Genomic DNA, 23,426 nt, shown 5'->3' on the forward strand with positions numbered 1-23,426 from the left:
TCAAGCGAAAAAACTACTTTTCAAAAGCATTGAGGTTCAAACAATTCAGAATTGGGACAGCGCATTGAAACTAAGCAGTAGTATATAATATATAAGCAGGCAGTCACGATTTTCAATATCGCTTGCTTTTCGAAAATGTTAGTAAACTCCCCATAAAAGCAGAATTTGAGAATTGGAAAATGGATATGAACCAAAAGGTAAGCGCACACAACGCGTAAATGCCTGGAGAATACTCTGTGATGATAGGTTTCTATACTTTAGATATTTTGGGTGATTTGTTTCTTTTTAAGTTCATCGATGCAAAAAATGCTGGCAAAAAAGACAAAGATGAAAGTGGAACTTTAAATCCAGCGTTTAACGAGCACGATTCTTCGTTCTCTAACGACGATGTAGGAGTGGAGTCCGTTAATATGGGAACTCCCGAAGAGGAAATAGTTGTGTCAGAAACTGTCAATCCGGTGTTCGATGATAACATCAGTCTATCGAGCCAACATAGAATCCAAAACCACTCGAATATAGAAGAAAGCAGCGTAAGTTTTTGACTTACGCATAAAGCACATCATTTGATTTTGCTGCATGTTATGTATGTATGTTGTATGAATATGCGGTAGATTTTTGCCAAAACCGGTTTCTCATTCATGAGGTATAAATATTCAATAAATCAAACACTTCCCCGAGACAATTACGTCATTAGGCGTTGATGTACTTGATATTACAGAGAAATTAGCTTTTCACATCAAAAATTCACAGTTCAGATTCACACGGTTCTAACGTGTACCAATGGCAACGATTAGTCACGCGTATATGTATTAATATCGGATTACTTTGTGTTAAGATCGATGAAATGAAAAATACCGTGAAGTTTTCTATTTCTTTTAGCATTCAAGTTCATTAACGTGCAAAACAACATCAACAATAATTGATATCGATGAACCATTGACAAGGCAAAGAAATCGGAAGAAGCACCGTCGTCGACCTTCATCTTTATCGAAACGTTCCAAAAGAACACCGTCGCCATCTCCATCGTCTTCAGTATCAGTATCAATCAAAGCTAAAGTAATTGACGATAGTGACGACGATGTTGCCGATAAGAAGAGTATAAAATTAACCGTCGAAGCAAACGGTGTTGATATCGATCCGGCCGATATCAAAGTCGATCTCGACGATGTCAAAGACGTTCTCGAAAAACAAACGGCGAAGAATTCCGAAGATATGGCTCGCGCGAACACGATCGTAGCCAAAAAAGCGGTTACTAGTGGGCTATTGGATTTGGCTCTTCTCTCGGCAAACATCTTTCAATTTCGCATAGTTCTCGCGTTAGGGCCGAGTAAGGTGACGTACTACGAGTTTGCCCTATGGTTGATCGTGTCATCGGCATCGCTGCAAATCTTCACGGCCATATTCTTGATGGTTTCCGGCAAAAAGGACACCGAAAGGAAATCCGGTAAGAAACACGCGCACCTAAATCGGTGTTTGGATTTCCTCAATAGTCTCACAACTCTCACAGTGTTTGCTGTTACGGTGTTAAATGTGATAATAACTGCGTTCGCGTTCGGTCTCGACTACATGGTCAACTGCGAATTACCCGAAAAACAAACCGATTCAATCAATCAATCGAAAAATGTCAATTCTACCGCATAGTAAGAAACTATGCGGTCAAATGCGGTTCATAGAAATGTACGATATTAGATTTAAAATCCTAATATCGATTGAAGGTTTTGAATCAACGAAAAGAAATCCATCCATTTTAATATGAATTTAATGATATAACATAAATTTTATTTTCCAAAAACAAAAAGTATTTTTATTTGTTTAATGAAATGTTTATATATGATTTGTCGAAATTCATACCGTATCTCATGTTTAATTGGCACATTTCTTCGATCCTTCTACACTCTGGGGAAAAAGGATGCATGTTATCATTATGGGATCACAACAGAATTGAATACACAAAATACATCATTGAATTCTTTTGCAGCAGCTGAAAATTACATCATAAACGCTAATATTTTTTGATTTACGTGTGGATTAATTTTTAAAGTTTTCACCGACAACTTACATATATATAGACCACAGTTTACTTACCCCGGAGTGACCAGACATGCAATGACAGTTGTACCATGTGGACATACTTGTATCAAACTGCAACCAACTTTCTTGGCGGCCGTAACCTGGTATTCAAAACAGCGACAATTACGAACTCGTAGTCAAGTGGATATTTTTACAATGACAGATGGAAATATATTGTAGAATTAGTTTGTATTCAATTGAATTATTGAAAACAATATATTCATAGTGATATTGATAGGTTCTTTGCATTAAGCATTTGACGATATTTTCATTGAATACCTGTTTCCTGCCTTCGTCAGTATAAAGCCAGCTGACTGTGATCGCGCGAACGTCATCATCTGTGACACCAGATTTTTTGGCATAACCGAACAGCAGACCGACTCTGTAACCGTATTCTGCGGCGGTATCGCGAGCTTTCTGGTAATTCCACGAGTTTCTCCCGATCATTGCGCACTGTGTAACATTTCCCGATAGATTCTCTAAGAAGTGTGAGCGATCCCATACCTACGAAGATACGCGATCAGCAAATAGTATAAGTATGTAGCTTTGCCTAACGATAAAAGCTCATATGGTAAATTCAAAATTTCATAACTATGTCTATATGAAAAATAATACGCTTTCATATTTTGATTATTGAAAGAACTTACTATTTTAGGATTTAGTCGTCTAAAATTATTTTCTGTTATTCTATATTCGTCTGATGTGAAAGCGACAACGTTTGCTTTACCTCCTATTGCGAAAAAACATTACATATCGGTCAATATCTATGTTACGTACAGTTTAAGTTTCTTTTACTCATTAAAATTCCGAGTTCCTGGCTGGAGCATGAAAAATTCCCAATATTAAAATCATTTTTACCTCCCGTCTTCCAGTCGTCTCCGGGGTTGTATCGTCTGTAGAAATGTAGAAAAGAAAATGATGAATTAAGAGGATCAACTTGTTACCAGAGGATTCAGTTAAGAAGAATCGAAACACTCAAAAACCGTTTCAAATATTAATTTACCCTTTCGGAGTGAAAAGACATCCCACTACAGTTCGACCTCTGCATAATGGTTGTACGCTACATCCGAACGATTTAGCCTCTCGTATCTAAAACAACATGCGGTATTCATAGTCAATATCATTTGGACAGGATATATCAATATCATTTTGAGGATGCAGATCAAGTTTTGGGGAATATGTCTCATATGAAGTTAATTTACCTGACTTCTGAAAGGTTCTTTGTAAATCCATTGACTTATGATAGTTTTGATATCCTTGGCGGCAGCTCGAGAACTTCCACCAGACGACTGCGTATCAGCAGCAAGGCCACCGACGCCCTCTTCTCCGTACAATTTCGACAACAAGCGATTATTTCCAACATCGAAGGCGTTGTTAAGTCCTACTTTGGAGCAAAGGGTGTATGTACCAGATATGTCAACTAAATAATTTTTTTCGTCCCATCGCTGAAAAATATTGGATGAGCCAATTATGATTCGAGAGCACAAGCAGGAGACAGTTTATAAACTATGATCATGATTCCGTATCTCAAAAGGTAATCAACCAATAAAGACTTACAATATCAGAGTTAATTTTTCTAAACTCGTCCTCGACAAAATATGGCAGTCCAGATGGAAATGCCATACCAGCAAATATGACATCACATACGGCTCCAAATAAACAAACCGCTAAAAAGACCTGGAAAGGTCGATACACAAATTTCGAGATCGTAAAAATCGAGTATATATTTGTGGTAAGTTTTATTCAATGATATACCCACATACCTTCATTTTGTAACGTCTTTGTATCCGTTGTATTTGACCGCGTCACTTTTTGCAATATTCTGTGGTTTCTGGCTCTGGCCGGTCCTAGTTTATCGGGTGTTTCTGGTTTATGTAAAATTGGTCCATTTCCGATGACAAATATCTCGATTATTTGTAAATAAGGGTAATCAACCCAATTATGTAATTATCCCACATAATTCCAAAAGTTCAAACAACAAACACTGATGTATGACTAATGTTTGGTTGATGTAATGTATCGAGTCCAGTCGTTAAAAGTCCAGGTATTCCAGTCTTTTGGACAAGGTCGTCAGTGGATTCAGTTTGCAAAGGGGTCAACGTATCTGCAAGTCTCAAAATTATTTCGAAGTATACTTTCAAGTAGGGAGCGTTCAAATAGTACATTGGAGGGGGGGGGGGTAAAAAAATAATGTACTAACTTTGTACGGGAGAGAGGGTTGTTAAAGAAAAATTTACGTACTTTTCTGAGGGGCCTCATAAAAATGTACGTAGGATGAGAGATATCCAAAATTACGCCAAACCCTGTCCAATACAATTATCAAATTACAGTAATAAATAATCCTAATTATCATCCCACTCTAAATATCCTACTTATATAATTTACATGATTTTACAAAACAAGTTAGTACCAAGATCGTACAAGGACCCCAGATCTCCCTTTGATGGCTTCGCGCCATATTGGGGTGCCCTTCGCTATTACTTTTGTGCCCATCAGTACCCTGGCCCCCTACCTTCCAAAAAGCCTGGCCCCGCCCTTGTGTTTGAACGCTCCAAAGTCGCAGATTACAATAGGGATTTCTCAAACAGTATGACTAGGGATTTCAAGGGTTTATTGTAGTTTTTGATGCACACATCCAAAGATGGAACATCGTTTCGACTTTTGATGATACGGGTGATCCTCCTTTATACTGCATCTGCAGTAAAATTCATTCATTCTGACAGATGACAGCCCACATAATTGCTGTAATAATTAATGCCAAAACCATCAATTCCGAAAACCCGCACTGAGATCCCGTCATTAGTATAAAATAAAAGCGTCACTGGAGCAATAAAACGGTTACGATGAGCGAGCGACCTGTCCTTAACTGCGTAAATCGTGAAGTTAAGCACGATTCTACACAGCCTCAGCGACTAATAACCAGATCATGACACGAAAACATCCGACTCCTACTAAATTTGGAAATATTTATTTTAACTGCGATTAACATCATATCATCAGCGGACAATCATACTCAGTGAAAACTACAGTATAAACGACTAAACTAAAAATGCATAGTTAAACAGTTGAAAATTGGATAAAGCACATTAGTATGAGTTAACACGTGAAGAATAAAAAGTTACAGTTATAATACAGGCAAAAAGTTCTTCTGAAAAAATATCAGCTAAAAAGCTTACAAAAATAAATGCAGGTCATTATAAAATACATTGAATAAATGCAACCGTAAGGAATGTAAATGATGTATTTATACATCATTTGAGTGGAGTAGATACGATAGATTTGAAATAACAGTTTGATCGCATCTCTGTTGTATCACGGCATTCGCTGCCATCAATCTGCCGAGCACCAATCATGTGATTCAATCAAATACATAATCATAGAAAATCGAAAATAACTACAGATTGCATGATTCAATTGTTGACAGTCTTTTTACAGATATCTCAATACGACCAGTTCCAGTCATTCGGTAAGAAGCAGTCAATTTGCACTTTTTGAAAATTTTGTTAAAAAACAGGTATTCATAACATTGAAACGAAATGCTGCAGTTTGAGACAGTTTTGATGTTTCATATCGGACAATGTTAAACGAATGTTTCTTCATCACATTCATCCATATATCTTTGAAGTATAAGCCTGGGATTGTTGCTTGGTGAACGTGTCATTTCTCCGAGAGCCTTCAATAACAAAAGGTATTGATAATGAGAACAGAATTTGCCTGAAATGATTAAGAAACTTTAAAATAATTCATCACTTTGTAAACGTTAGACCTAAACGTGTATGCTAACATATTACAAGTTATGATTTTATTTGATGTATGTATTAAAACTTGTTAGACAACTAAACCAGGATAAAAGTTACAAAACAAACAGAGAATATGATACGAATATATTAAGATTATGCTTACACTTGCCAGTCAATGAAATATGTTAGTGAATTACATGAACACATTATTTTCAAGCAATAAGGAATGCAGTACCTTTTAATCCAGCTACTTCATGCAGCGTGTCACATATAAAATGGTATTTGAGATATAGCTAAGCATGATAGCATACACTGCTACTTGTAAATCCTTCAATTCATCAAAACAGTTTTTCTGAGATTGGGGCTTTGGATTGGTATGTTCCAATGCATGTATATGATTTATGCATTTATGTCTTTTGTCAGTGCAAATCAGGGATATGAACAATATGTACCTTTCTCCTATCACAGTCATTTTGATGATTAACAAGATATTGCTGTTTAATGTATTCTTCATCCAGGCATTCGCTGCTAGGTTTTGAATCGCACTGGCTTTTTGGTTCATTTGCAAATGATGACATCCTTTCTAGAATCTGCTGAATCAAATAAAAATAAGCAAACTGTAGTAGGCCTACTCGAAATCGAAAAATAAAGCATCAAACAATCTTAATTGTACGAGAATTTCCTACCTTCTGTTTGCCTTTTCTTAAACCTCTGAAACTTTGCTTCTTAGGTCTCTCATGGCTGATAGCACCATCTGCGTTTTCATCCTGAAAAAAACATAATTGATACATTTTATCACATTATTCATTGGCAGATACAAAACTTAAAATTCGCCAGCATTTTTCAACCTACAGCATTGACAATATTTTCTGATTTCGCTGTTATGGTCACATTGATTTCATTTGTGCTGCTTCCTTGATTTTTGATTTCATTATCCTCAGAACTGTTGATTGGTAATTGATTGAATGAGCTCAACACATGTTTTGAAAGTGGCCTCACTGCACTGACACTGGAGATTTTTGATGCTAATGATGACTGACTGGATCTACTGCGTGTAATTCGGCAGTAATCATTTTGATTTTGAACTGATATGGAACTCGAAGAGCTGAAGGATGACCAAGTGTCACAACTTGATGGAAGCGATGCTTGACTGAACCGCGATCCAATAACATTACTTGTAAATGAGGTCAAACTAATAGTGTCATACGTGAATGCAGTGCTAGAACTCATTACACTCAAGATATCACTACAATCTGCATTCGTATCATCATCATTTTCATCTTCTAATTGATTTAAATTCCCCTTTCCAAATGTTGAAAACGTCTCTTTTCGTCGCAACCTTCTCAAAACATCTGATGATTCGTTATCTTCACCATTAATTGTGCTTAAATGATTTGTGTTGTTTAGGTAGTCTAATGGATTATGATTTGAAGTGCTCAGAATGTCCATGTTGTGTTTAGCTGATGGTGTTTTCGCATTCCCTAGCTTCTGATCAATTCCTCGATAATACTTCTATAGAATATAAGCAAAAATACATTATCATTCTTTAGTGACACTTTCAGTACACAGACAAAAAATCCAATAAAATATAGCACACATATGAAGAGATATTTTTGTGAAATAAACATGATATTGTTGGCTGATTTACCTTTGAAAGCTGTTGGCTATTCCATTTTTTCACAAATTTCTTGAAATATGCTTTCACTTTTGGTTCAATTTCTTCAATTTGTAGGCCTTTCTAAAAATGATTCAACAATATATTTGATGATTCAATCAATATTAATTTTCCAACTGAATAAAAAGTGGACCAAAGTTTTTGTTAGCCAAGGAATATGTTTAAGATACATTTGATGTGTTCTGGCTAGTCATAATCATTTCAATCGGAATAGATCATATATTTATCAAATATCTCACTAACCTCCTCATGAAGCCAAGTCTTAAATTCTTCCAGTTTGTTATAATAATCACCTTCAGTTATATGATCTGCAAATATTCAAGAATGCATTGAAATTATATTCAGCAGTGTATTGAAAGTATTGGAATCAAATAGCAGTAATGCAAGGATATACAAATTCAATTAAAAATTCAATTAAACTTACTTTTATCTCGTCTTTTTTGTCTTGACTTTTCTTTTCTGCTGTTTTTGTTTAAACGCTTCTTGGCGAGTTTCAGTGAAACTTCATTCATTACGTTATCATCTTCCTCCTCAGCACTTTCGGCCGAACTGTGGTGAGTGGCGTGGCGAGGCATTACTACTGCTGCACCTTCATCCATTGTTGATGTTTTGCACAGATCTGATTCTGAAACAGAATAATTCCAATAAAGAAAGTCTGGTAATGATAATTTAAGTAAACGATAAGCTTGCCTTATTTAATTTAAAGACGTCATTTTTACTTTTAGTTTGTCGTCAGCGATTTTTAAGAGGCTAAATTATAGATGAAGATTAAGAAGTGCCTGAAATTTTGGCTGAAAGGTGTAAGTAAATGCTACCTCCTTTCTGGGACTATAATCCTGCAGAATTAGTCCAGCTTACCTGATAAGATGCAAGATTAGTATAGAAATAGACGCTTCGATTAAACGAATAAAAGATATGGGCAACGACCTTGAAAATAAAATATTTCACTAAAACTCGGAAATCACCTTCAGCTGTTAAATTCAATTCAATAAAGTTTTATTTATGCAATGCAACTGGTTGAGCATTCGCATCACCATCGCAAGCTATATACAGACACTACGAATAATTGAAAGATTTGGTTAGTAAGAACATAATTCATGCAGACTTAATGAATGATTAAAGGATCTGATTGACTAAATTGCCTATTTTTATGACTGATTTTGAAATTTATTTGAATACCTGCCAAAACACACGTAGCCTAGTATTTTTACCATTTGCCACCAAACAATACTGCAGTTAGTCAGTAACCTGTCTGTGGTTTAGTTTCACAATCGGATATTTTCACTAAGCCCATCCGATTATAAAAAGCTTACTACCAACGATTAGGTAACTAACTATACTGCAGTAGGCCTACACTCGGAATTGTCACCTTCTAAATTTGTTTCCACTTTTTTAGTCTCCCGGTGTTGATCAGCGTTATTTAGCCGCATCCGATGAATACTGCTGTACGATGTCGTAATGATTCATCGTTAAACGACAGAAATCAGATCGATCCTTCATACGAAATAAAGACAATTAAAGAATATGGCACTAATATCGAAGATGAAGAGATCCATTCAGAAGTCGAGGCGACATTACTGGTTATTTATACGGGTGGAACTATTGGAATGATGTGTAGAGATGGGGGTAATTTCATACACGTGTGTCAATAGCCTAATGATGTTCTACAACTGAAGTATTCATTGAAAAATGAGGGGTTTTCTACAAACTGATTTCTTACTTTTATGAATGTTACAGTGTACAGTCCAGCATCAAATTATCTTGTTCAAGAGCTGCGTAAACTACCGATGTTCCATGACCCTGAATATACATTCAAGGCAACTCCTGGAGATGGTTCTACAGAGAGTGAAGGCATTCCTTTAGTTATGCCGTATGTTTGCTTATTGTCATCCATGCATGAAAAGCAATTCCTAAAATTTTGGCCCTAAATTGATCGTAATATGTTCAACTGATTGTTTTTTCTAGGATATCGAAACAAGGGAAACATATTATTTATACAGTTTATGAGTATGAACCTTTGTTGGACTCTGCCAATATGACAATGGATGATTGGATTCGCATTGCTCGTGACATCAAGGTAACCAAATACTAATCATCATTTTTGCCAACTCATAAAGAATAAATTTTACGTTGACTGTTTGGACTTTACTACATTTGTTAGTTTATTGTTTTCAGAGAACCTATCATAGATATGATGGATTTGTGATACTTCATGGAACAGACACAATGGCGTATACTGCTTCGGCATTATCGTTTATGCTAGAAGATTTGGGAAAACCAGTTATTCTCACAGGTTCTCAGGTTGGCATATTTCAATGAACTGACTCATTTTGTGAATTGCCATTTTTTCAATTCAGCGATTAGTTGGTTACTAACAATATTAATAATGTATATATTAGATACCAATATTTGAAACACGATGTGATGGAAGGGACAACTTTCTTGGAGCTTTGATTCTAGCTGGTCATTACTGCATACCAGAGGTAACGTGATGTATCAATTTTTCTGAGTCTGGAGAGAAGACCTTTCACTTCGTTGTATGAATGAGACAACTTATTTTTATAATTCTTTGGATTGTTGTAGGTTACAATCTACTTTCACAATAAACTCATGCGAGGAAATAGGTGTACTAAGGTTGATAACAGTAGTTTGGATGCTTTTGATTGCCCAAATATGTCACCTTTGGTAAACATGGAGGTTGGCATTAACAGTGAGTGTGTTTTGAATTGTGTGAACTGTTGTTGTTAACAGGTGCCTACTGTAGTTAACATTATGAAATTGGGAATTATATTTATTTTGTGTTTTAGTCAACTGGCAGTCTGTGATGAAACCAAGCTCTATAAAGAAATTTGATATTAGCAACAACCTATGTCCTAATGTTGGTCTTCTGCGTCTGTTTCCTAGTATTACAGCTGCTACTGTAAGTCATTGTTCGGACGTTCAATGCTGAATGTTTAACAACTCCGCAACACCTTTCATGAAATCCATGAAAATATATTTGCTTTTCAGGTGCAAGCATTTTTAAATCCTCCAATTGAAGGTGTTGTACTGCAATCCTATGGTGCTGGAAATGGACCCAGTGCACGTGTAGATCTGCTAAATGTATTCAAAGAGGCCACAATGAATAATGGTGTTATAATAGTGAATACTACACAATGTGCTAGAGGATTTGTTTCTTCGGCTTATGAAACTGGCAAGGTACATAGGCCTACTTTGCCACAATTATGCTACCACTTTATTTCCATTCATTATAGTTTGTAGAAATATACTATATTTATTTTTTAAGGCGCTGTTAGATGTTGGCATTATTCCAGGGTCTGATATGACTCCAGAGGCGACACTGACTAAACTAAGCTATGTTTTGGGTAAAGATATCTCTTTGGATGAAAAAAGGAAGGTGAATAGATGTCCTGGCTTGATTTAAACTAATACCTGTGATTGGTTGTTAAATGGAAGATGAATGAATAAACCACCTGTTTTATTGTGCCGAATGTGCTCTTTGTAGTTGATGGAAACTAATTTACGCGGTGAAATGAAGAAAATGTTCGCAGATTCATCTGAAGTTTCACTCTCTGATATATCCTTGATCGATAAATTGTCGAAGGCACTGAATTTATCAACTTCTGAGGTACATTTACCCCGGACATTTACTGAAATGATGCATCCCAATTTACTGAATTATAACTGAACAAGATATACTGTAATATCTTTTCAATCGAAATTAACATGCTTCTCTTTCTGTTCTTTGATAGGAAATAACGACATTACGCAACGCTATGATTCCATCGTTGATGTCTGCTGCTGCTAAAACAGGAGACATTGAAACCATGGAGAAACTTCTTTTATCGGTGAATACAAATTAATTATTTCATGCTTTCATTTGATAATAAAACATGAACAGTATGGATGATATTTTAAGGCAGAAACATCACCTACATCAAATATTGGTTGTCTCTCCATTATCTAACTACCTTTTGGAATGCGATATATTTCGCGTAGTAATTGTTATTTTATGTACAGTTCCGGACAGATGTGGTGGGTTTGATAAAATCAAAATCTAAACCATTAATCAAAACGAATGGAGGGACGATCATCCCTATGTCAAAACCAAAACAAGAAACATTGAAAAAATGTAGAAACTCTTTTATCATTGAATAGAATTACATATTTCATGGTTTCATTCACTTATAAAACATGAACAGCGTAGATAATATTGTAAGGCATAAGCAGTAAATTTTTTCAAGTATTGGTTATCTTTTATCATTCAACTACTCTTTTGAAAGGAATCTGAGACATCTCCAATAGTAAGTGTTTATATGCAGTTTACCAAATGTAACATTTTCTGTTAAGGCTGTATGCAAAATGCTTCATCTGATGTAGTAAACTAGACAACGTAATTTGTTTATATGCATGAAATGTGTTCTTCGTTTGTTGCACATTTCAGTCATCACTTATTGTTCCAAACCAAATGAATGCTTTGAAACTAATATGACAGTTTGCTGGTGCAAATGTAATAAATACTTTTATCCATTTTAAGAGACCGCTTTGTAGTACATGTATTGAATTCCGTTTAAATACTTTGTTACCGTTTTGGAAATGTTTACATTTTGGTTTACCCATGATGTGTTCATAGTCTAGTTCACATCTGTATGAAAATTGCCTCCCCTTGAGCTTTTGCTTATTTAATGAACCTTATGTTATAGTGAGCTGTAATATTTTTAAGCTCAGCATGCAACCTCTGAATTCAACATCGATGGGTTTTAACCCACAAATCAAAAACTACCAGTGGTCCCATGAATATATTCATATTTCTGTATTGCTTCAAGTCAAAGATAAGCAAATATTTTGGCAAAGTTTAAGCCTAAGAATTTTGTAGTGATCTCATCCAACTCCGGATTTCTCATTTACCCGGTACTGAAAGAATCTAAGAAATCCAGATGAAAATCACTACCATTTTTGAAACTGCTGATTTCCCTTTAAAAAGTTCCATTTTATGTATACAAAATTCATGTGTCTTTTTCTCATTTTCAGGATGGTTCTGTTAGGATGAATGACTATGATGGACGAACTCCTCTTCATATTGCTGCCTGTGAAGGACACGTAGATGCTGTGCAATTTTTGCTAAAGAAGGGAGCCTTAGTTCATGCTCGTGATAGATTCCAGAACACCGCTCTTAATGATGCAATAAGGTTTGGACATCCAGACGTTGTTCATTTGTTATTTGAATGTGGTGCTCATCTAAATTATTCTCCCGGACGACTTGGACAAGAACTCTGTTGGTAAATATTTTTTACGCTTTTCTGCGACAAAACCCTCATTACCAGTATCTGGATTATGTTAGTGATGTTAATGTATTGTATTCTAGGGCTGCTAGTGAAGACAATGTGACTATTTTGAAATGCTATGATGTAATAGGTGCTAATTTAAGCCAAGCTGATTTTGATGGTAGAACAGCTCTTCATGTGGTAAGTAGTGGACTTATTATTTGGAACTCTACTTCTGGTTAAGGTGCGGTCCCATTAAACAGAATGACCACTATCCGGTCAAAGTTTAATACATTTCTCATGTTTAGGTCTGTCTATTTCTGGTTGGATCAAAATACTTTTAGTTTAATTCAATGCATGTATGATATACTTGTAGGCATGTGCTCGCGGATTCCAGTCGGTGGTAGAATTCTTGCTTAAAAAAGAAGTTACAATCGATGTTGAAGACAACTTCGGTACGACACCTATATCTGAAGCCACGCGAATCGGCAATCGAAAAATAGCTGAAATATTATCAGGATACTACGATGGAGGAGAAATCCTATCTGCAGAAACAGATTCCACTGATAAGATATTCAATGGAGATTAAAAAACTGTTTGGTAACTGTAGTGCTTTGTTAATGCAGAAATATTTTTTTCAGTGATATATTGGGACATGCAATGAAAATTCATAGTGATCTATCTAATGTTAGGTGCATGCATGATACATGCAGGCGTATGGCGTGGATACGTCATCAACATGGTAATTTTTACTATAGAATATTAGAATCCTTAAGTTAATATAGTATTTTAAATGGTATTCTAAATTTGACATAGATCTGGTTTTAGTATAAGAAAGCTTTTTGTATTCTATACTTTTATTAGGTTTTAGTGGAAGTTGTATTGTTTTTTGTTTTTGTTATGCATTGTATGGATATAATTTGTACAATCCCTTGTTGTGTCCTTTGCATTTAATCAACAGATCTGACAATGATGAAAAATACTAGAACGTGTTTGTGAAGTGATAATCAATAGAAAAATGTCTTACTTGGAATGATCTTAACCAGATTATGATTGCCAGCATACATCTTTACCGATTGTTCGAAAAAATGGCCAAGGAAAATTTATGAGAATTGGAGATGAAAATAACTGCCGGCAATGTTGATATCGACATTGATCTTTATATCTAATGACATTGTTTATTGTTCATGAGGTATATTATATAGTTTGGGTTCAATAATTAGAATACGTACATACCTTTAATGAATTCAGAATAACGTATAAATTAGGATGCTACACAATGCAGATGGAGCTGAATTTTTCAGTGTGCCATCAATTCAAAAGTAAATGTTTTGTGCAACACCACAGACGAAATGAATTGATTATTCAGGAATTGATCTTATAATCCCAAGAAGTGTCAAAAGATCTATGCGTTTAATTTTGTTGAAACTAATGGAATGGTTGTTAATTTTTGATTACATTTTCCTTGGCTATTTCTTTCCATTCACCGGCTTGATCATCCATGTTTCCAAATAGAATCTGGTTTAAATCATTCTAGGTGTCCTCTTTGTTCTATCAGTGGTTATGGTAACCTGATTAACTGCACTCAGGAATGTTCGATGCAACATTTTCAAGCTCAAAGGCATTTTTATCTAGAGGTTGATTTGTCATATCAACCAAATCACTGCGCATTAACTTGACAGAAAAGAATCCGCAAGTCTCCCAGCACTAGTTACTAATCTGCGCGATTATTTAACTGCAAATCGATTTATACAATCAGCGAGGCAGGTGGATTTGTAAATCCAAAGCGATTTGCTTAGATAAGAATGCCTCTGAAATCAATTGAATAAATTATAGACTGTACTAATAACTACTTACAACCAACGCAAACCTCAATCTACCAGGGTTCGTTAAGACATAGAAGCGTGTACAGTTTACACTTCTATGGTTAAGATCAGGGAGTCTAGGAATATTGTTTCCCTACAGGGAATCTGGGCTTTTCCCTTTAGTATTGTAACGTTATTAAACTTATTCTCCAGGATTATTTTTGTGCCATTAAATTTACTTTATAGCTTGGTTAAAGTCATTAAAGAAAAGAACAAAACATTTAAACTGGATGCATGTATAACTATTTAAGTTGATAACAAATCTTAACCTGGGGAACAATGAACATTTTATCTCCGTGTTTCCTTGTCAGCTTATATACGGGTTAGTTAAAGATTCAACCGCAGTGTTAATGTTAGTCCTTAGAGTACCTTGCACTAAGGCTTGTACTGCATCATATCGAATCATATGTAGTTACTAGTAATCCATGACTGGTATAATTACCAGGTAGTCACTGTTTTTAAAAGCTGTACTTTGAAATGACATATTTGTACATCTTTTAGTGCATTTGATTTTTCTAGACCATTGATTATATACACCGAAATGTGCTACACCGGAATTTTATTCAATACATTTTAAATAATTACACCAGTTTTATATCATATGGATTTTTCCTGCCATCCTGTGGGTCATTGCCTTTGTTTATTATCTGAGGCTATGGTGTACTTGATTTCACTTATGAATCATTTGATTTCGATCACATGACTATATCTGGATTTAGCTAGAGAAAAAAATCATTACCGAAATATAAGGGTAAAAAAATCACAAAGCTGAAAAACTAAAATGTCGTAATGTTAGAATTTATTAAAAATCCGAATTTTCGGTTTTTCACTTGAAACTATCATCGAAAATTCGGATTTTTGTAAATTAAACAAAACGATATTTTATGTTTTTCGGTTTCACAATTGTGGGACTTATGTCTCGCTCTACTTTCGCAATTTATTGTTACCTCTTAATCATTGCCAAAGTGGATAGACACAGTTATTTGCATTTTTTCAATGTCTCATTTCTTTAGTGGCCACATCAGCAGTCTTCTAGACTGTAAATGTGATAATTTCATAGTATTACCTGTAGTATTGATAGTATACAATTTAATGTTTTATTACCGTTTGGTATGGTGTATTTTTATTGTTTTAAGGCAATCAGCTATGTTATAGTGTTTTGCCAAACTTGCTTTAAAATAGAGAATTGTTTTAAGATTTGACAAACTGGTTTCAACCGCTCATAAAATCTGTTTAGATATTGACTTCCGTAATTCTAAGTGGGTGATAGTAGAAGATCCGGATTTTTCTCATGTACCTCGAACTTTGTTCAGGCTGTTTTCACATTGACACACTAATGTGGAAGTAACCTGTTCAATGCAGTTTCTGTATTCGCATGAGTTGATTGAGTGACTTGTACTTTGTCCTTAAACATTGTTATCAGAGTTGTGAAAATATTTTTAGTACTGCACATGTTTCCACGTAACTCGTATTAATTTAGGAAGGGTATTGATAAATGATGTACAATTATGCATAGCAGAAATACAATTTATTAGATCGTTACATCCTATCTTATTGTTGTCTCTTCATTGGAAAATCCGTTCTAAAATGATGTAGGCTTAATCTTGCCAGTGGAAAAGAATTCAACTTCGTTTTATCACCTCTGAGTATCGGCCAAAATGCTGAAATATGTGGAACTCCTCGGCGAAGGCTTTTTGTACATACCGGTAATCTATACAACCAGAATTGCTAAGATTAACCAAAAACTCCAAAACAAATTAACGAGTCCATGAATTAACGTTGCAGAAAATTCATTGCTCACTCGTGGCCAAAATATCATGGTCCTGGCAACTTTCCAATATGGACACTGTTGACCTGCGATTGGCCCGCCAATAAAGCTAAATTCGTTACTGGAATTTTGCCTTGACAAACATGCAGTTAATATTATATACCCTTACTAAACTCCGACGAACTTCTAGTTTTGAAACGTTGCCAAAAATCCTCTGGATCTGTTTTGACTGATTGTGACCGATATGTTATTATCATATAATAGTTTATCAGTACAAGATCAATCGATTGATAGAGATCGATATTGAGCCAGCTCGCACTAGCTGATCACGGATTCTAATCGTGCTATGTCATCAAACACGCCTCACACTCCTATATAAGCATTAATGAGCTTGTGTCTGTTCAAATGTGAAGTTGTGTTTATGAAATCATAGAAAAGAGAAAAAGAAACATTTTTTCGCCGGAATCGCATCCAAAATCTTAACGATTGGTTAACAGTAGCAGTGAAATTGAGGTGGATTGAATTACGGTCAACAAGAAGTAGTTTATTTCAATTTAGTTCAGAATTGAATTAAATTTCATCGAAGATTAAAGAGTATACGGAAATGGTGGACAGTATCTATCGAACAAGATCTCTCGGAGTTGCTGCAGCTGGTTTGAGAGATCAATATGCAGATGGGAAAGCGGCAAAGGTTTGGGAACTTTATATCGGATGTAAGAACGACAGGACATCCGCTTACAAAGACTGGATTTTAAACCATTTGAAACAAAGAAGCTGTAAAACTATTTTGGATGTCGCCTGTGGTACAGGGTAAGTTTCAGACTCTCGAGATTTTTTGCCTTTCTCTTTTTTGGAGTCTTCTACCCAATTGAAGGCTAGACTCAAAATTCAAAGGTAATTTCTCTGCTTCTGCACATCTGTGGACTTGACTCCACCTGTTACCATTTTAGATACTAATGAGTATAGATTTTGAAACAATTAAAATCAATATTTTCAATTGATAATTAAGATGATGAATGAACATATAATTCTAATTGAATTCATGATAGGATCGATTCGTCGATGTTGGTTGAGGAGGGGTATAAAGTGACCAGCACTGACGCTAGTGATAAAATGTTGAAATACGCATTGAAGGAGCGATGGGAAAGAAGGAAAGACGAACGATTTGATAAATGGGGTGAGAATGCAGACATTAATGTTTACATGCATGAAATTATGAAACATTTGTTCTCTTCTTTAAAAAAGACAACTGATACATAAAACGCTTTGTAAATGTAGTGATAGAAGAAGCCAATTGGTTGAATTTGGAAGATGATCTAGATAATGCTGGAGTGGAAGAAGCCGGTTCGGGGTTCGATGCTGTTTTGTGTCTTGGAAACTCGTTCGCTCATTTGCCAGATTTCGAAGGAAATCAAAGCAATCATAAGTTGGCTCTGGCTAATTTTGCATCGATGGTAAAACCAGGCGGTATTCTCATGATAGATCATAGAAACTACGACGCTATCATTGATTTAGGGGTAGTCCCACAAGGGAAAAACGTTTACTATCAGGTAGGCCTAAAAGTAAATACATTTCTATCCAAAAAGTGTTCCCGTATCCTTAAATTTGAATTCAAAAAGTGATTTCGTAGTATCATGCGTGTATGTGAACTGAAATCAAAGCTTTATAGACCAAATGTGATGGTTGATGTGTTACTTGATGAGTTTTGAAGCCAGTTAGCCAGTTTTAAAGGAATCTTTTAATTTTTTCCCGTTTTTTTGTTTTCGGTATCTTCATCCAGGGTGATTTCATTCAAGACATCAAGTGTTCTAATTTGTACGTGAACGGAAGTCCAATCATGGTAACTCTTGATTACACATTGGATATCGAAAAGATCATGAGCAAAAGCAAAGAATTTGCTAAAATGGACTTCGAATCAGCTTCAAAGTAAATATTATTCCTGGAATTCTTAAGAATTAGCCCCTTCAGAATTTCTGATTCATTTCTGTTTCTATTTCTAGGAACTCTAAATTCCGTTTGTCATACTATCCGCATAAATTACAGCGATTCACCGAATTGCTGAAAGAAGCATTTGGCCCCAACTGTCATCACAAAGTATTTGCCGATTTCGTTGGTTTGGATGAAATTAAAAGACCAGCCTACTACATCCACATTATTCAAAAAGGCATCAGCGACTGATTACCGAACATTTTATATCTATATTCAACGTTTGTTTTGGATTGAGATGGTTGATTTGATATATAATATATGATATGTAAATAGTTTTTTTGTGTATAAATTGTAACATAGATATATCACATTTTGCGCGGCTTTGAAATATATGTTTTTTTCTTTCTATAAAATGTGTTTCTGTCACTTTCTCTGTAACTGCATTCTATCATCAATACATACCGGTAATTCAATACAAAATAACTATATTACAATAGATAATCATCAAGGGATTTTGTACGCTTCTCATAGAAGTAAGGGATCCCGATCATTTTGTATTGGCCTCCCTGACACAAGTCATTATCTACTAGCTTAGAATCTAGAAAATCCACATCACAACGAACACAAAGCTTCATAATTACAGTTTCATGATATAGTTTTTTATTTACTTATAATTCTTTCTTGTTGCCAAACGGACTAAGACATCCAGAATATACAGTACAAAGGATATAAAAATATACCAGTATGAAATAATGTAAAATTGGTGATACACCAATAGCACTTTTGATTTATTTGCACCTTTATAGATAAAAACCAACACCCTGAAAAAGATACCCAGCAGCAGTCTATATACAACGTACTGATGAAGTACAATTCAAAGACATACCGGTACTAGACAAGTGCATCTGGTTTATGACGCATGTCAACAAATACATACAGTATTCAATTCCTACCACTGAAGCAACAACAATTTGGCGAATTAATTAAGAATATTATCTCTTGCCTAGAGTCTACTTTTGCAGTAGATTAACACAGAACACATTGACACAGAATGCAATAACTATCAGCTGCTTTTCAAAATATTAGATTTCTTCAAACTCGTTAAATCAACAATCAAAATAAAAACAAAAATATAGAAACAGTTCAGGAGTAACAATAATCAGCTTTGGTACAATATTGGAGTTTACAAGTTCATCCAATATCAATAGAAAACCGAAATTATGTGAATCTATATTTTATTTACACTGGTTGCAGATAATAAATACCGTTCAACGTCTACATTTTTATTCCTGCGAGCTTCGGATATTGGAGTAGTATTGAATTTATCCATTAGATTTATTGATGCCTTGTTTTCTACTAAGAACATGACTGTCCTCATGTGTCCTCTTGCGGCAGCCTGAAAAATGTGAAACATTTACACAATGAATAAAACAGATATCAATTTTGATCGAGAATGAGTGATACCACTACAAGTATGATTAAATCGGAGCTAGTTGGTTAAAGGTAGTTGGATCGACCTAATTTAATCCATAACATAAAGTAGTTAAGGTCATCTACCGGTATATCAGGTCGTTATATTACTAAATACATGTACTGTAAGTTTTATTCAAGTACTTACTATATGAAGAGCAGTTCTTCCATCATAATCACATTGTTGTAAATTAACACCCACTAGTTTCATACATTCTAACATAGCAGTATTATCTTCAGCAGCAATACTACAAAATAAAGTGCGTTATACTAAACATTAAAAAAATACTGACCTAGGGGGGAAAAACTGCCAAAATTTCTGTAGATGTTAAACATGAGATACATACCAGCAAAGCTCTTGTCCCAGCCTCATTGGTGACATAGTCAAATGGCCACCAGCTTGATGTAACAGTCTTACAACATCTTGGTGTCTGAACATGATCGCGTTCCAGATCGGTGAATTCTGAAATCGATCCCTGGCATGAACTAAAGAACCTTTCTGTAGAAGAAACTGTACAACATGACGATGGCCTTCACTGGAAGCGACATGAAGGGGAGTACGACCATCATAATCACTCATCATAACAGAACCACCCTGCAAATATAGGTTGAAATCCATGTAAGTGTTTGTGGTAAGTCGTCGCTATGTTTATTTTGCAGCACTTACCGATTCTAACAGTTTCTCCATAGTAGCGATATCTCCAGATTTGGCAGCAGCACACATCATCGAAGGAACTATCGCTTGCCGCAATGTGGTCACTTCCTAAAGTCACAGTAATAATACAAACAAGAGGGATTAGGAAGGCATGTATCCACTTAGAAGAAAAATAACATAAATACACAGTCGCAGTACCTCAACTGATGTAAGATTCATAGCTTCAGCAACTTTGTCAATTAGAGTCAGATTAACAACTTCACCATAACTTCCAGGTGTATTCATTTGTTTCATTTCACCTCTTAAATTCATTTCCATCATCTACAAATCAGAACAAGTCGTTAGCGCCTAAAAAGCTGTTCCGTGTTGATATGTATCGGTAAGGAGTATTCAAGTCTTGGTATCAATGGTTAGGAATGTGTGTAAACAACAAATATTCAGCACGCAAGAAGTCAATTTAATACAAACCTGCCTTTTCTCTTTGAGTGGAATATCTTTTCCTAGCACATAACTAAGTTTAGTGAGAGCTGCTTCAGGTGTCATATCAGAACCGGGAATAGTTCCAACATCTAACAGTGCCTGAAATGATAAGAGATTATATATTCGTGTAAAAACCTCAAATATCAATGCTTCCTTCTTCATAGCATGCTTACTTAGCAATAGTATCTTGAACAATCTAAGATATTAAGTACCTTTCCTGTTTCATACTGAGCCGACACATAACCGCGAGCACACTGTGTTATGTTAATGATGATAATTCCATTTTTTGTAGCTTCCGCGAAAACCTCCATCAAATCTTTGCGAGAATGTGGCACATTTCCCGCACCATATGTCTGTATGACAACCCCCTGTATCGGCGGGCGGAAAAAAGCTCGAACCTGAAGCCGATAAAACAGAATAAAACACATTTATAAGAAATCATACTGTTCCCAAGTGATTAGTAAGGTAATTGTACAAAACACAACCATTTCTCAATATCTGTTTGAATGTTACTATACTTACGGTGGCAGCAGTAATACTCGGAAATAAACGAAGAAGCCCAACATTTGGACACAAGTTTGTACTGATATGAAACCGACCTAAGGAACTATGTCTCAACACTGATTGCCAATCAACTGGAAAATTATAGCAATCAGAATAGATCAATGCTGTTTTAATTCATGAGAAAGATGATCGAAACAAGAGATTTGTGGTGAACACTGACCGTGAATTCCTATTCCTAGTGTAACCAATGGTGACATATTTGGTGAATTGAACGCGTCTAGACTACTATTATCAACCTTTGTACATCTATTTCCGCGCATGAGTTTGTTATTGAAATAGATTGTAACCTGAAATCACGACATAAACAAACAAGTTTGTTACAACAGCTGGGGGTCCAAAATTCAAGATTTTAACTATGGTATCCTAGGTTCTACCTATTGCGACAAGCACCTGTGAGTGTACTGTAAAGACTTTAAACATACCTCTCTGATACAGTAGTGTCCTGCTAGCATTAAAGCCCCTAGGAAATTATCTCGTCCATCTGACCTAGTTTCAAAAATAGGGATCTACAATGAATGAAAGAAGGATGCTCGTAATTGGGAACTGGTACTGGCTTATTTGGTTATTCTCAGTAATCAATTTTACCTGAGATCCTGTGAGAATTACAGGTTTCCCTAAACTTTCAAGCATAAATGATAATGCCGAAGCTGTATATGCCATTGTATCTGTTCCATGAAGTATCACAAATCCATCAAATTTGTCATAATTTTTCTGAAAAATAGAAAACAATAGATAAGTTTCATTCACTAGGATTTCTGAAATTATGATTACGCCTCATGAAACTCAGCTGATAAACAATTAAAACCTTTATGTCACGAGCAATTCTCGAGTAATCATCCATTGTCATATTACAAGAATCCAATAATGGCTCATACTCAAGCACTGTGTAAACGATATGTTTTCCTTCTTTGGACACACTATAAAATGAAAAAAAAGTTCCAGTGATGATTTATGATGAAAGCTGGACTTTTTTTTATATTGAATAAAAATGTTTAAAGTTCATGTATTGGTGGTTTCAAATGAATGGTTTTGGACTGTAGCCTACTTTACATAAAAAAATCATCATACATCTATCGGGAAAAAGCCCTGAAGATGGTGTCATACTTTGAATGATCCCAAAGTGATGTGCACTAAAAACTTACGGCATGACTAAAGGTGCATCATGGTCGCTTTGTATTTCACTTGCATATTTCGACTTTGGTTTATATTCGGCATTATGGAACATCGGAAGTTTTTTCAACTCTTGGATGAAAAAGTTTGGTTCTGGGCTATACACTTAAAAAAACACAATGGAGAAACTTCATCAATAACGAGCATAGGAAAACAATGAAGAAAAATACAGCTTTCAAAGTTGACAACAGTTTTTTCAAGTCATGTAAGGTAAGATACGTACCACCATTGTGACATTTCATACCGATAGTACCACCAGTATACAACACCAAAACCTTTGCCTCAAATGAGCCATAATCTTGAACATTTTCGATACTAAATCCTTTCAATAATTTGCGCCGATATGAAGGGTCAATCACGCTGGCTTCTTCTTCCTCATCGCTGTTATCGCCTCCAATCTTAAAAGATGGTGAAGCGGTCTGTTTTTCACTACTACAGACGCCGGTATTGGAATCAGCCATCATCATCATCGACATCATCATCCGCGCGCAAGAGATTTATATAAAACAACATTAAGAAACATAATCTGATAGGTTTACGCGTCTTCGAGGGTCCTTTACTTCAACCGGTAGGAGCTAACAGCAACTAATTAGGCCTATAGCATTTATCAATCATTACTAGAATTTAGTCTAAATTAGGATGATTAACTCGGATTAATTCGATTAACTCAGACTTAAATGGGTGTCTTTCGCTCAACGACCTTGAGTCAGTGGACAAATGCTGTTCACCGTCCAGTGCTGCCCGTTATATAATACTGACGGTGAATATGTGAACTA

The 23,426-nt window shown here is 35.4% G+C and overlaps 6 protein-coding genes across 8 annotated transcripts; 3 read left to right on the top strand and 3 right to left on the bottom strand.

Moving 5' to 3' along the window:
* The first annotated feature begins 59 nt into the window (after positions 1-59).
* On the top strand, positions 60-1,756 carry LOC141910145 (uncharacterized). The gene is made up of 3 exons (XM_074800871.1): positions 60-197; positions 291-530; positions 880-1,756. Exons 1-3 carry the CDS (start codon positions 180-182, stop codon positions 1,639-1,641), a joined length of 1,020 nt encoding a protein of 339 aa, XP_074656972.1. The 5' UTR covers positions 60-179; the 3' UTR covers positions 1,642-1,756.
* A 1-nt stretch (position 1,757) lies between these two features.
* Positions 1,758-3,962, bottom strand: LOC141910156 (uncharacterized). The gene is made up of 9 exons (XM_074800880.1): positions 3,834-3,962; positions 3,628-3,747; positions 3,273-3,515; positions 3,074-3,159; positions 2,929-2,963; positions 2,718-2,800; positions 2,350-2,574; positions 2,086-2,171; positions 1,758-1,896 (listed from the first exon to the last, which is right to left on the bottom strand). The coding sequence occupies exons 1-9, from the start codon at positions 3,837-3,839 to the stop codon at positions 1,890-1,892; spliced, it is 891 nt and encodes a 296-aa protein (XP_074656981.1). The 5' UTR covers positions 3,840-3,962; the 3' UTR covers positions 1,758-1,889.
* Positions 3,963-5,088: 1,126 nt separating this feature from the next.
* LOC141911132 (uncharacterized) lies at positions 5,089-8,407 on the bottom strand. 3 transcript variants are annotated; one of them, XM_074802117.1, is made up of 9 exons: positions 8,344-8,407; positions 7,910-8,110; positions 7,729-7,793; positions 7,459-7,548; positions 6,663-7,322; positions 6,497-6,577; positions 6,263-6,403; positions 6,046-6,057; positions 5,089-5,743 (listed from the first exon to the last, which is right to left on the bottom strand). In XM_074802117.1, exons 2-8 carry the CDS (start codon positions 8,082-8,084, stop codon positions 6,049-6,051), a joined length of 1,221 nt encoding a protein of 406 aa, XP_074658218.1. In that variant the 5' UTR covers positions 8,085-8,110; positions 8,344-8,407; the 3' UTR covers positions 5,089-5,743; positions 6,046-6,048. The 3 variants fall into 3 exon arrangements, with proteins under 3 accessions (XP_074658218.1, XP_074658202.1, XP_074658211.1); XM_074802101.1 differs by lacking the exon at positions 6,046-6,057 and having other exon boundaries at positions 5,091-5,743; XM_074802110.1 differs by lacking the exon at positions 6,046-6,057 and having other exon boundaries at positions 5,093-5,743; positions 6,263-6,400.
* A 71-nt stretch (positions 8,408-8,478) lies between these two features.
* Positions 8,479-13,566, top strand: LOC141910005 (L-asparaginase-like). The gene is made up of 15 exons (XM_074800698.1): positions 8,479-8,563; positions 8,882-9,111; positions 9,223-9,355; positions 9,451-9,562; positions 9,661-9,786; positions 9,885-9,968; positions 10,069-10,195; positions 10,293-10,405; positions 10,495-10,683; positions 10,772-10,882; positions 10,991-11,113; positions 11,238-11,333; positions 12,517-12,764; positions 12,851-12,950; positions 13,126-13,566. Exons 2-15 carry the CDS (start codon positions 8,919-8,921, stop codon positions 13,336-13,338), a joined length of 1,968 nt encoding a protein of 655 aa, XP_074656799.1. The 5' UTR covers positions 8,479-8,563; positions 8,882-8,918; the 3' UTR covers positions 13,339-13,566.
* Positions 13,567-16,733: 3,167 nt separating this feature from the next.
* LOC141914775 (glycine N-methyltransferase-like) lies at positions 16,734-19,000 on the top strand. The gene is made up of 5 exons (XM_074806068.1): positions 16,734-17,192; positions 17,432-17,559; positions 17,661-17,932; positions 18,163-18,308; positions 18,383-19,000. The coding sequence occupies exons 1-5, from the start codon at positions 16,987-16,989 to the stop codon at positions 18,558-18,560; spliced, it is 930 nt and encodes a 309-aa protein (XP_074662169.1). The 5' UTR covers positions 16,734-16,986; the 3' UTR covers positions 18,561-19,000.
* A 22-nt stretch (positions 19,001-19,022) lies between these two features.
* LOC141914774 (L-asparaginase-like) lies at positions 19,023-23,342 on the bottom strand. Its single transcript, XM_074806067.1, has 14 exons — positions 22,874-23,342; positions 22,623-22,755; positions 22,286-22,397; positions 22,066-22,191; positions 21,903-21,986; positions 21,641-21,767; positions 21,439-21,551; positions 21,129-21,314; positions 20,905-21,015; positions 20,635-20,757; positions 20,449-20,544; positions 20,129-20,376; positions 19,930-20,029; positions 19,023-19,707 (listed from the first exon to the last, which is right to left on the bottom strand). Exons 1-14 carry the CDS (start codon positions 23,130-23,132, stop codon positions 19,540-19,542), a joined length of 1,986 nt encoding a protein of 661 aa, XP_074662168.1. The 5' UTR covers positions 23,133-23,342; the 3' UTR covers positions 19,023-19,539.
* Between the last annotated feature and the right edge of the window lie 84 nt (positions 23,343-23,426).

The sequence above is a fragment of the Tubulanus polymorphus genome, chromosome 1 (assembly GCF_964204645.1).
Source record: "Tubulanus polymorphus chromosome 1, tnTubPoly1.2, whole genome shotgun sequence".
NCBI lineage: Eukaryota > Metazoa > Nemertea > Palaeonemertea > Tubulaniformes > Tubulanidae > Tubulanus > Tubulanus polymorphus.